This window comes from Hyperolius riggenbachi, chromosome 10, assembly GCF_040937935.1.
Source record: "Hyperolius riggenbachi isolate aHypRig1 chromosome 10, aHypRig1.pri, whole genome shotgun sequence".
NCBI lineage: Eukaryota > Metazoa > Chordata > Amphibia > Anura > Hyperoliidae > Hyperolius > Hyperolius riggenbachi.
Window position 1 is genome coordinate 236944709 of NC_090655.1, and position 14357 is coordinate 236959065.

Consider the following 14357-nt stretch of genomic DNA (forward strand, 5'->3'; position numbering starts at 1 on the left):
ATCCGGGCATGTGCCACTGATTTTTGGGGCTAGCAACGCCCCTGGCAACAAGGCTCCCATAATGTGATGTCAGAACCATGGTCCTGACATCACACTGTGGGACGGGTTTCACCACAATATCAGCCATACAGAGCCCCCTGATGATCTATTGGAGAAAAGGTAAAGATTTCTCATGGGAAGGGGGTATCAGCCACTGATTGGGATGAAGTTCAATTCTTGGTTACGGTTTCTCTTTAAGCCACACGCCTGACCACGCCCCAACACACCCCTAGCCAAGCATATTATAAAGATTTCATGAGAAAAATGTTCTTTTATAATTCAAACCACACACACTGATCCTTTCTATCCTGGTTCCTGGTTTTCCTCCAACATTTAAAAATAAGAAATATATCAATTTAAAGGATATGAATAAACACTTTTTCAGTAGAAACATATATACATAAATCTGTACATCAGCCCTGAAAGTGGGATTTGGTTCCCAAAGAGAGAGACTGTCCCTCCAAAAGAGGGACAGTTGAGGGCTATGGTTCAGAGACCCATATTTCAGGCTTCCTACACATCATCCTGGTATCATCAAGAACTGATCTGACTGCCACTTGCCACCTAATATCCCTCACCCCCTGACAGGTACTGCTGTAAGGAGGCAATCCATGTTATTCACCTCACCAGTGATTTTAATGTTGTGGCTGAGCATGAAAAAACACAAAAGGTGGTGTTTATATAATTAGTCATTATATAATACAATTAACTCAGATTCAACTTCTGCTCTTATCCATTCTACTGCTCGCTCCAACCTGAATAATCACAAATGCCTTCTGTTTTAAGAATGCAAACGTATGTTTTGCACCTAATGATATTGAATCACAGACAGGAAGTAGTGAAACCACACAGGAAATGATGTCATGAACGAACAGGAAGTTTGATGCTAGGGGTGAGGAGGAGGAAGTATAGAGAAGACATTGTTGGGACTGGCAGCAGAGCAGGTAAAAAGAGAGAGTTTTGTTTTGTGTTTGTGAATCTCCTGTAAATTACCATAACCAGCAATTGCAAGAGAATTAAAAATATGTTTATACTGTATATAAAGATTTTACATATTTATACCCATAAATCTTCAGGCAGCTCAACAAGCAGTAGGTGGCAGAAGAAACAAAAAAACAGACTTCTAGAATGTCAACTTTCCAGTATTCCCTATAGTTTTTCACTGTGTCTCCATAGTGTTTATCAACTCCCCAGTGCCTCCCACAGTGTATCATAGCTTCCCCCATAGTGTATCCTGGATAGTGTAATGGTTAAGAGCTCCGCCTCTGATGCAGGAGACCTGTGTTCAAATCTCGGCTCTGCCTGTTCAGTAAGCCAGCACCTATTCAGTAAGGATTTCTTTGGGCGAGACTCCCTAACACTGCTACTGCCTACTGAGTGCGCTCTAGTGGCTGCCTCGCAAGCGCTTTGAGTCCGACAGGAGAAAAGCGCTATACAAAAAAAGGAATTATTATTATTCTAGTTTCTTATGGCCCACAATAGTGTGCTTCAACTTCCCAGTTTCCCCCTTAATGTATCCCAGCTTCCCAGTGTCCCCATAGTGTTCCCCAGCTTCCCAATGTCCCCTTTAGTGTGACCTAGCTATCCAGTGTCCTCCACAGTGTATCCCAGCTTCCCACTATACTCCGTAGTGTATCCTAGTTTCCCACTGCCCCAATAGTGTGCTTCAATTTTCCATTGTCCCCGTTAGTGTATACCAGCTTCCCAGTGTCCTCATAGTGTTTCCCAGCTTTCCAGTATCCCCAGTAGTGTGTCCCAGCTTCACAGTGTTCCGCATAGTTTATCCCAGCTTCCCAGTGTCCCCCAGTATCCCAGCTTCCCAGTGTCCTCATAGTGTTTCCCAGCTTTCCAGTATCCCCAGTAGTGTGTCCCAGCTTCACAGTGTTCCGCATAGTTTATCCCAGCTTCCCAGTATCCCCCAGTATCCCAGCTTTCAAGTGCCCCCTATAGTTTATCCCAACTTCCCAGTGTCACCTATAGTTTATCCCAGCATACCAGTGTTCCCCATAGTTTATCCCAGCTTCCAAGTGTTCCCCATAGCTTGTCTCAGCTTCCCAGTGTCCCCTGTAGTGTGCCCCAGATTACCAGTATCCCCCGGTTTTTAAATAATTTTTCTTCCTACATCGTGTGTTACTGTGCCAAATTTTCTGCACTGCAGGAGGAGGAGGAGCAAAACTAAAAGTACAAAACAATCAGGAGAACATTGTGATGGAAGACCAGAATTTCCCACCCCATGATCAGGTAGAAGCTCCCTGGATGGTCAATAGTATATATGTCAATGATGTTTGCATTGGATGCCTTGTTACTGGTATATTATTCCTTATAATTTCAGGGGTGTAGCCTGATGGATTTCAATATTATTGTTAAAGAAGAAATAAAAGTTGAAGATGAGGAAGTTGACATAGAGTCATGGCAGTACTTAGGACACAAGGACCTTTCCAAGGACACCATGAAGGAGAATCAGCCGCCTCTCACATCACCGGGTAAGAGGAGCCTTTCATTTATTGTAATGGGATAGGAAAAGGCCCATGCACCAAATGTTTTTAACCTCTTGCCGACCTCTCCATGCTGATTGGTGTGAACGCGGCAACAGCCCCAGAACCACTCCACGCCAACTGGTGTGAAGTCCTGGGGCAGGGTGTTGCAGGAGATCGCATGCATCTCTGCATAAATGACGGAGATCCTTTCCATCATTAGTCTCCCAGCAGCGATCGCTGCTAGGAGACTGTTAGACGGCGTCTCTTAACTCTGTACAGCGCTGCGATCTATGGCAGCACTGTACTGGGGACAGCCGTGTGACACGGCTGTCCACCTGGGCGGCAGGAAGTGATGACAGCCGATCGCGCTGATTGGCTGGTGGGGGGAGGGAGGGATAAAAAAAAAAAAAATAGGCATTTTTATTTATAAAATAAAAGAAAGCTCTGTTGGTGGGCAGAAAAGGGGGGGGGATAACTTGTGTGCTGAGTTGTGCGGCCCTGCAGTGAGCCGTTAAAGCTGCAGTGGCCTTAATTATAAAATATAGCCTGGTCACTAGGGGGATTAAAGACTGTGATCCTTAAAAGGTTAAGTGGATCCTGGGAATAAAAAATAACCAAATTCATCTTATTTGCAGGGGGGAGGGAGCGTGGGGCGGTGTATATTCCCAATAGATCGGCTATGTACCTTGATGTCTTGTGATTTAGAGCCTTGAATGTCAGCAGGCTTCTCCTTTTTACTGGCAACCAGTGAAGTGTTTGCAGTACTGGGGAGGTTTGTGAGGTGTAGTTTGGCTGCTGCATTCTGTACTAGTTGTAGGGGGCACAGAACTTTATCCGGGGATCCAATGAATAGGGCATTGCAGTAGTCCAGGCAGGAGGCTACAATTGCACAAACTAGAGTAGGTAGGTCTTCAGCTGGGATAAGATGTTTCATTGTCACTCTTATTCTCAGATGGAAGAATGAGGATTTGATGACAGCTGATACCTGCTGTCTGAGTGTTAGCTTTCCATCCAGGGTCACCCCCAGGTTTTGCACAGAGTATTTATATTGCACAGCATCTCTCCCATTTGCTAGTTTGAAGTGGGGTGATTCTTGAACTTTATCCATTATGCGTGGACCGCCTGCCACCAACACGTCTGTTTTATCACAGTTCAGCCTCAACCAGCTGATGTCCATCCAATTTTGTAATTCCACTAGACAGGCATTGATGGATGGTGATGGTGCCAGGCTTGAAGGACGGATCCTCCCATCACCTGATAAACACATAGAGACATTGCATTCAGTTAATGTGTGTGTTTCCTACAGATGGACCCAGTAATAGAAACGCACCAGGTCCTCTTTATTCCCAGGATTGTCCACAGGAAGATTACACCATCTCCCACTATTATCAGGTAGGTGGAGCTGAGGGACTAGAGCTCAAAATGGCTACAAACTGTTTGAACCTTATATCCTTCTGTGTATTGATATTATTTAACTTTATTTACAAAGTGCTAACATATTACAAAGCACTGCACAATAGATATAGAAGATATTACAACATTGAACAATGTTACACAGGGACATTATACTGTAGAATACAAATTAAAATCCTTACTCTCGCCTATAAAGCTCTTCATAACCTACCTCCATCTTATCTCAATAAAATTATTTCCAGATACCATTTTACATGCAATCTCCGCTCTACTAACAATATTCTCTTGTCTTCTTCTCTGGTCACCTCTCCTCACTCCCACTTGCAAGAATTCTCTAGATCCTCTCCCCTGCTCTGGAACATCCTCCCTCAACACATCTGCCACTTACCCTCACTTACCCTTTTTAAGTGCAATCTGAAAACTAACCTCTTTATGCAAGCAGACTCTCCTACCTAGGACACTTCAGCCACTGACCACCATTTCTACCATCTCATACACAGCTTCCCCTTTCCTACTGTCCTATCCCGTAAACATTTAGTCTGTAAGGCCTTTTGGCCGGGGCTCTCTTCCCCTTTTGTCTCACGTTGCTGTGTAATGTGTCTGCATACCTCCCACCTCTGCGTAAAAATCTGTAGTTGATTTCTTCACCGCATCAGCGGTAATCTACTATTGTCTTGTATTAACTGTTATTTTGTATTGTTATACCCTGTAATAATTACAGCATTAAACAATAGTACACAGAATAGTGATGTAACAATAAACTATGATGTGAAGGTTACAATGTAGGGATAAATAAAGCAGATGAGTCGCATATTGTGACAGAAAAGAGCACATAATACCCTGCCAAATGGGCTTACACTCTAATGAGAGAGAGGGACACATAAGGAGGAGGGTATATGCAAGGGAGGGGGTGAAGCTATGAAGTAAACCAATGGGTCTTTAAAGCCTGCTTGACTAAGTTGGGGGGGGGGGGGGGGGAGTCTGATGGGGGGAGGGAGTTCCATAGAGTTTGGGCTGCTCTGAAGAACCCCTGGAGTCTCGCAAGTGGTGGACTTCCATACAGTGTGTGTAGTACAAGATCATTATTGCTCACGTGTGAAAGATGTTAATTTCTTTATTCTTGTGGATTCAGGGTAGAGAATTGCCTGACATGAAAACTGACATTAAAGAGGAAATGGAACAGGCATGTGAGATTGGTGACCAGCCTTCTGTGGGAGATGGAGAAATAATGATGAGCACAATAAAAAAGGAGAAATCTTCTCCAGATATTGGCACAGGTAAATAATAAAAAACTTTCACGTTTCCCCTTTTATTTTAATGAAGCAACGTAGAAAATCTGATGGAGTTTCAGCAAATCTTCTTGTCACACAGTGAGATGAGACTGGATTATATATGGAATACATGAATATAAATACCCATTTCATTTGAACAAATAAAAACTTGCTAGTACCAACAAATGAGGAGGAGATACTGTACACCATATGAAAGGCCCATCTCCATTCCTCAGTATAACATCATAGTACCAACAAATGAGGAGGAGATACTGTACACCATATGAAAGGCCCATCTCCATTCCTCAGTATAACATCATAGTACCAACAAATGAGGAGGAGATAATGTACACCATACGAGAGGCCCATCTCCATTCCTCAGTATAACATCATAGCACCAACAAATGAGGAGGAGATACTGTACACCATATGAAAGGCCCATCTCCATTCCTCAGTATAACATCATAGCACCAACAAATGAGGAGGAGATACTGTACACCATATGAAAGGCCCATCTCCATTCCTCAGCATAACATCATAGCACCAACAAATGAGGAGAAGATACTGTACACCATATGAAAGGCCCATCTCCATTCCTCAGTATAACATCATAGCACCAACAAATGAGGAGGAGATACTGTACACCATATGGAAGATCCATCTCCATTCCTCAGTATAACATCATAGTACCAACAAATGAGGAGGAGATACTGTACACCATATGAAAGGCCCATCTCCATTCCTCAGTATAACATCATAGTACCAACAAATGAGGAGGAGATACCGTACACCATATGAAAGGCCCATCTCCATTCCTCAGTATAACATCATAGCACCAACAAATGAGGAGGAGATACTGTACACCATATGAAAGGCCTATCTCCATTCCTCAGTGTAACATCATAGTACCAACAAATGAGGAGGAGATACTGTACACCATATGAAAGGCCTATCTCCATTCCTCAGTGTAACATCATAGCACCAACAAATGAGGAGGAGATACTGTACACCATATGAAAGGCCCATCTCCATTCCTCAGTATAACGTCATAGAACACACACATGAGGAGGAGATACTGTACACCATATGAAAGGCCTATCTCCATTCCTCAGTGTAACATCATGGTACCAACACATGAGGAGGAGATACTGTACACCATATGAAAGGCCTATCTCCATTCCTCAGTGTAACATCATGGTACCAACAAATGAGGAGGAGATACTGTACACCATATGAAAGGCCTATCTCCATTCCTCAGTGTAACATCATAGCACCAACAAATGAGGAGGGGATACTGTACACCATATGAAAGGCCCATCTCCATTCCTCAGTATAACGTCATAGAACACACACATGAGGAGGAGATACTGTACACCATATGAAAGGCCCATATCCATCCCTCAGTATAACATTATAGTGCCAACAAATGAGGAGGAGATACTGTACACCATATGAAAGGCCCATCACCATCCCTCAGTATAACATTATAGTACCAACAAATGGGGAGGAGATACTGTACATTATATAAAAAAAGGTCCATCTCCATTCCTCAGTATAACATCATAGTACCAACAAATAAGGAGGAGATACTCTACACCATATGAAAGGTGCACCTCCATTCCTCAGTATAACATCATTGTGCCAACAAATGAGGAGGAGATACTGTACACCATATGAAGGGCCCATCTCCATTCCTCAGTATAACGTCATAGAACACACAAATGAGGAGGAGATACTGTACACCATATGAGAGGCCCATCTCCATTCCTCAGTATAACATCATAGTACCAACAAATGAGGAGGGGATACTGTACACCATACGAAAGGCCCATCTCCATCCCTCAGTATAACATCATAGTACCATCAAATGAGGAGGAGATAATGTACACCATATGAAAGGCCCATCTTCATTCCTCAGTATAACATCATAGCACCAACAAATGAGGAGGAGATACTGTACACCATATGAAAGGCCCATCTCCATTCCTCAGTATAACATCATAGTACCAACAAATGAGGAGGAGATAATGTACACCATACGAGAGGCCCATCTCCATTCCTCAGTATAACATCATAGCACCAACAAATGAGGAGGAGATACTGTACACCATATGAAAGGCCCATCTCCATTCCTCAGTATAACATCATAGCACCAACAAATGAGGAGGAGATACTGTACACCATATGAAAGGCCCATCTCCATTCCTCAGTATAACATCATAGCACCAACAAATGAGGAGGAGATACTGTACACCATATGAAAGGCCCATCTCCATTCCTCAGTATAACATCATAGCACCAACAAATGAGGAGGAGATACTGTACACCATATGAAAGGTCCATCTCCATTCCTCAGTGTAACATCATAGCACCAACAAATGAGGAGGAGATACTGTACACCATATGAAAGGCCCATCTCCATTCCTCAGTGTAACATCATAGCACCAACAAATGAGGAGGAGATACTGTACACCATATGGAAGATCCATCTCCATTCCTCAGTATAACATCATAGTACCAACAAATGAGGAGGAGATACTGTACACCATATGAAAGGCCCATCTCCATTCCTCAGTATAACATCATAGTACCAACAAATGAGGAGGAGATACCGTACACCATATGAAAGGCCCATCTCCATTCCTCAGTATAACATCATAGCACCAACAAATGAGGAGGAGATACTGTACACCATATGAAAGGCCTATCTCCATTCCTCAGTGTAACATCATAGTACCAACAAATGAGGAGGAGATACTGTACACCATATGAAAGGCCTATCTCCATTCCTCAGTGTAACATCATAGCACCAACAAATGAGGAGGAGATACTGTACACCATATGAAAGGCCCATCTCCATTCCTCAGTATAACGTCATAGAACACACACATGAGGAGGAGATACTGTACACCATATGAAAGGCCTATCTCCATTCCTCAGTGTAACATCATGGTACCAACAAATGAGGAGGAGATACTGTACACCATATGAAAGGCCTATCTCCATTCCTCAGTGTAACATCATAGCACCAACAAATGAGGAGGGGATACTGTACACCATATGAAAGGCCCATCTCCATTCCTCAGTATAACGTCATAGAACACACACATGAGGAGGAGATACTGTACACCATATGAAAGGCCCATATCCATCCCTCAGTATAACATTATAGTGCCAACAAATGAGGAGGAGATACTGTACACCATATGAAAGGCCCATCACCATCCCTCAGTATAACATTATAGTACCAACAAATGGGGAGGAGATACTGTACATTATATAAAAAAAGGTCCATCTCCATTCCTCAGTATAACATCATAGTACCAACAAATAAGGAGGAGATACTCTACACCATATGAAAGGTGCACCTCCATTCCTCAGTATAACATCATTGTGCCAACAAATGAGGAGGAGATACTGTACACCATATGAAGGGCCCATCTCCATTCCTCAGTATAACGTCATAGAACACACAAATGAGGAGGAGATACTGTACACCATATGAAAGGCCCATCTCCATTCCTCAGTATAACATCATAGTAACAACAAATGAGGAGGAGATACTGTACACCATATGAAAGGCCCATCTCCATCCCTCAGTATAACATCATAGTACCATCAAATGAGGAGGAGATAATGTACACCATATGAAAGGCCCATCTTCATTCCTCAGTATAACATCATAGCACCAACACATGAGATGGAGATACTGTACACCATACGAAAGGCCCATCTCCATCCCTCAACTGTTATACAGAGGCTGCTAAACTGAGATCTGGCAGTCCCCAAAAAATAGGAGCAGCATATGCAGATGCGGGGGTTGGATATTCCAACAAGACAGTTATTATTTCGTATTTATATAGCGCCGACATCTTCTGCAGCGCTGTACACAGTATATTGTCTTGTCACTAACTGTCACTCAAAAGGGTTTACAATCTAATCCCTATCCTAGTCATATGTATGCACTGTAAGTAGTGTATGTATCATAGTCTAGGGCCAATTTGGAGTTAGCCTATTAAGTCTTTTGTATGTTTTTGGGATGTGGGAGAACCGGGGACCCAGCGCCGCAAGGCGAGAGCGCTAACCACTACGCCACCATGCTGACTAAAACACAGGTGGAAATCTAATTCATTCATGCAGAGGGAGAAGTATAACATTCTGGAATGGCCGTCACTGTCCCCCGACTTGATTATTATCAGAAATCTGTGTAATGATTTGCAGCAGGCTGTCCATGCTCGGCAGCCATTAAATGTAACTGAACTGGAGAGATAACGTATTCAAGAAAGGTCAACAATACCTCCACCCAGAATCCAGACACTCATCAAAGGCTATAGGAGGCATACAGAGGCTGTTAGATTTTCAAAAGGAGGCTCAACTAAGTATTGATTTCAAATTTCTGTTGCGTTGCCCAAATTTGTGCACCTGTTTAATGTTGTTATGATGCATATTGCATAGTAGTTACATTTGATCCAATAAATTTAAAGTGGGCCTGAACTCAGAACTTTCTCTCTGCTCTACATGATAAGCAACATCATAATAACCTTTAAAGAAAAACATTTCATTTTTACAGCTGATACAAATCCAGGAATAAATCTGCAGTCAGACTATTTCCTGCTTTCATGGAAGCAGGCTTAGGGTTTAGGGATGATAAAACATAAGTAAATACTCCTTTTATGCAAGTATATGCAGCTTGAAAATGGACCAGTCTATTTAAACCTGTTTTTAAATTGATTGGTCCATTTTCAAACTGCATATATTTGCATTAACGTGTATAATTTCGGAAGAATTTGCATCTCATTGATCATCTTTAATAGGGTTAACGTTGTGTGTTTACAAATTAGCTGCTCTGCCGAGGCAGTCAGCTGACACCGCTGAGAGATCAAATTACAGTTGTGATTAGTCACATATGAGGGGACATTAAACAGGCTAAACGCTAAGGCTAAATACATACTGGTTCATTTCTCTATGTTTTCTTTCTGTCCTGTGCAAGAGTCCAGATCCACTTTCATTTCACTGCAGAAGTACTGTTGCTATATGGCATGACCTGTATTAAAAGGAAGTTGCTACTGAAAGCTGAGTTTAATCATACACCAAAAAAAACAAAAAATGTAAAAGGGGTTCCCAAACCTTTGCATATGTGTGTATTCGTATAGGTCAGTGATGGCTAACCTTGGCACTCCAGCTGTAACAAAACTACAAATCCCATCATGCCTCTACCTCCCCGAGTTATGCTTAGAGCTGTCAGAGTACTGCAATGCCTTATGGGACTTGTAGTTCCACCACAGCTGGAGTGCCAAGGTTAGCCATCACTGATATTGGTACACTAAGATCCATTGCTTTTGTTGGTCTCATTGTATTGGACTGTTTATGTGATTTTTTTTTTTTAGTTGCGTGTCAATATTGTTATTCCAAATTCTGTATGAATCTAATGACCACTAAACCAACACGTGACTTCTGGTGGGAAGACATGATTAGTAATGCTGCTTTTGGTATTTCATTTCTTTCAACAGATGGGCGGTCTATTGGGAACCCCCCAGTGGGAGATGTTATGTCACAACCAGATGATGCTGCAGAAGATTTTGACGTCACACAATGTTTTCCAGGTGGAAATGAAGTTTCTGGACAGGCCCACCGCAGAGGTCACATTACAGATGTAGTAAAGGCTTCCAGCCAAGAGCTGATGAGATATTCCCATGATACAGCTTATGTGGCTGATAATTGTATTTCATCTCTTGTAAATGAGAAGCAGAGGTCTTCACATGGGCCTTCATTTCCATGTTTGGAGTCAGAACATGATACTCTACAGGAGGTTTATACCCCCGAAAAGCCACATGGCGAGAAGCCATTTTCCTGCTTGCAGTGCAGTAAATCTTTTAAGCATAAGAAATCCCTTTATTCTCACCAGGAAAGTCACACAGGTGAGAGGCCATTTTCCTGTTCAGAGTGTGGGAAATGTTTTTCTCATAAAAACAACCTTAGGAAACACTTGAAGGTTCACTCTAGCGAGAAGCCGTTTTCCTGCTCCCAGTGCGGTAACACTTTCAAGCATCTAAAATCACTTAACACTCATCAGAGGAGTCACACAGGTGAAAAACCTTTTGAGTGTTCAGAGTGTGGGAAATGCTTCTCTGTGAAAGCATCCCTTCTTACACACCTCAGGTATCACACGGGTGAGCGACCTTACTCATGTTCAGAGTGTGGGAGAAGTTTCGCTCACCAAGGAGAACTTAAGAGACACCACAGGATACACACGGGTATTCTTCCATTTTCATGTTCTGAGTGTGGGAAAGATTTCAACAGGAAAGATGAAATAATTAGACATCAGAGGACCCACACTGGTGAACGTCCTTTCTCATGTTCAGACTGTGGGAAAGGTTTTCTTGTAAATGCAGAGCTTCTCAGACACCAGAGAATGCACACTGACGAGCGACCTTTCTCATGTTCAGAGTGTGGGAAAAGTTTCACACTAAAAGGAGAACTTACTAGGCACCTCAAAACCCACACTGGCGAGCGGCTTTACTCATGTTCAGAGTGTAGGAAAAGTTTCACACTGAAAGGGGATCTTACTAGGCACCATAAGATCCACACTGGTGAGCGTCCTTTCTCATGTTCAGATTGTGGGAAAAGTTTTAGTAGGCAACAAGAACTTACCAGGCACCAGAGGACCCACACCGGTGAACGACCTTTTCCATGTTCAGAGTGTGGGAAAAGCTTCTCTCAGAAAGGTGAACAACTCAGACACCAGAAGAGTCATACTGGCGAGCGTCCATTCTCGTGTTCAGAGTGTGGGAAGAATTTTTTAGTAAATTCGGAGCTCCTTAGCCACATGACAACCCACAGTGATGAGCGTCCTTTTTCATGTTCAGAGTGTGGGAAATGCTTCAAAAGTAAAAGCAATTTAAATGTACATCAGAAGATGCACGCTCGCTGATGCTGATGTGAAACATACAGAAGCATTTCATAGCTGGAACTGTTCAGTCTGTAAAATAACAAAAAAACGTATACATACCTGGGGCTTCCACCAGTCCCCTTCGCCTGATTGCTCCCTCATTGTGTTTCAGTAGATCGGCAAATCGGGGCCAATCGGCACAGGGGCAGTGTGGCCATGCTTGCTCCCACGGCAGGGAGCGTTGAGCAGTAGTATTGCGCAGGCGCAGAGCACCCCTGGCCATGGGAGTGCGATGGGGGAGCGTGTGCGGCCGGGATGCGCATGCGCAGTAAGGCCTGACTCCTGCAGTTACCGGGACAGCTTGTGGAGGCAGCAGGCAGCGGAGGAGGATGGCGAGGGACTAACTAGCTCAAAGGGGGCAGGAAGAAGGTATGTATAAAACTTTTTTTATTGCTCCATCTCTGGTTTCCTTTAAGGAGTTTGGGAAGTTTGTTTAGTGCAGCGACATTTCATTATTTATTTATTTATTTTTGCTCATCCTTCCTGGCTGTGTTCTCACTCTCTGACAACTGAATCTATCAGTAATCTGCACAAATATACAAGTGTTGTTGGTACATTGGGGCTGCTGTCTGAGCCATCACTCTTGTGACTTGTATACATCTCCCATATTGTATAAGCTGGACAGAGAGATTATTGTACTTAACCCACTGCTTACATTATTTAGCAACCCCTCCAGTCCCCATACCGGAAATATGTTAAGTTGTCAGCCACAACTTACCCTTAGTGGCCAACAGAACTCACACTCTCTCTGATCTCTGCTGTGCAGGGGATTATGGGAAGTCATTGTAGAGACACAGTGTCTGTGGTTACAGCAGAAGGATACTGATATAATGATTTTTGTATAAAGATATTACTGAAATAAAGTTTGTAAACGCTACCTATAGCACTTAGTCATGCCTATTTACTTAAATGGAAAAGCAATGTGGGTTACATGTGTGATATGGTGCACATGGAATGGGAGGGGGCTGCACATGGGATGGGAGGGGGCTGCTGTACATGGATGTTACTCATGGAAGAGGGGGCTGCACATGGAATGGGAGGGGACTGCTGTACATGCATGTTACTCATGGAAGAGGGGGCTGCACATGGAATGGGAGGGGACTGCTGTACATGCATGTTACTCATGGAGGAGGAGGCTGCACATGGAATGGGAGGGGCTGCTTTACATGATTGTTACTCATGGAGGAGGAGGCTGCACATGGAATGGGAGGGGCTGTTGCACATACTGTAGAAGGGTAGCAACAAGAAAATTGGCCTAGGGGAAGAAAAGTATAAATCTGGCCTTGGCAGCTGGAATGGCAAAGTGAGGACTAAACATTCTGTAGTATCTACTAATACTCAACAAGATCTGCCAATAAGGTGATACCTTTCTGTCATTCACTAAGGCACACCTGTAAAAATGCTCAAAGTTTAAATAATGGCGTTGCCTTCTAAAAGGAGAATTTTATGAAGTGTCAATAGACTTGGATTAAAAAGACGGCCATCACAAAACAGGACCAAACGTCTGGTGATTTGTCTTGGTGAGGATTGTAATTTATCTGATCGGTCAAACCTCTGTAGTGGGGGTCTGTGTGATGATACTTCTGCTGCTGGGGGGCGCACAGAGAGTTGCTGAAGCCAGTGAGCCGAGAAGAGGGCTGAGACCCTTCGCTGCTAATGCTGACTCCTGTAACAAGAGTCAGTAGATCTGGTGAGTGCGTTTTTGATTATCTGTACATGACCTTGAATTGATCTGTGGTAGAAGTCCAGAGAAGAGGAAGACTACTGACTTTTTTTTTCATGATTTTTAGCACTTACAAACAGGGACTTTACACCTCTATGTAACTCAAGAGTCACTCTGCATAGGTTTATTCATTAGAGGACAATATTACACAATATGCCCAACTTCACGGCGGTGGAATTTTCTTCCCTGGCAGAAGGATGTAGGCCTTCTTACTTACCTGTTTTATACCTACATCTTCTAAATCTACAGTTTCTTTATAGTCTCGATGAATGCTCTTTCCATCCAAATACCCCGGAACAGTCTTTCCATTTGCCAAGTGTGACCAGTTTCATGTACAGAGTTTCAGATCCTATTTGCAAAGTACCTCTTAAGAGAGTTGACAAGCTGTTCTGTGTTACTTTGGGTCTCCATGACCCACCCACTTTTATAGAGTGTCAAGAAGGAACCTTCTAAAACTCTTACTTGCTCCATGATCTGGGACTGTT

The 14357-nt window shown here is 43.1% G+C and overlaps 1 protein-coding gene across 1 annotated transcript in view; it reads left to right on the forward strand.

Annotated features, from left to right (window-relative positions):
• The window catches only part of LOC137536961 (zinc finger protein 585A-like), a 76261-nt gene extending 63229 nt beyond the window's left edge, over positions 1-13032 (forward strand). Inside the window, exons 7-12 of the mRNA XM_068259127.1 lie at positions 897-983; positions 2198-2280; positions 2372-2522; positions 3823-3908; positions 5062-5206; positions 10711-13032. Coding sequence (XP_068115228.1) covers positions 897-983; positions 2198-2280; positions 2372-2522; positions 3823-3908; positions 5062-5206; positions 10711-12131 — 1973 coding nt within the window. The 3' untranslated portion in view covers positions 12132-13032. The remainder of the gene's footprint in view (positions 1-896; positions 984-2197; positions 2281-2371; positions 2523-3822; positions 3909-5061; positions 5207-10710) is intronic.
• The last annotated feature ends 1325 nt before the right edge of the window (positions 13033-14357 follow it).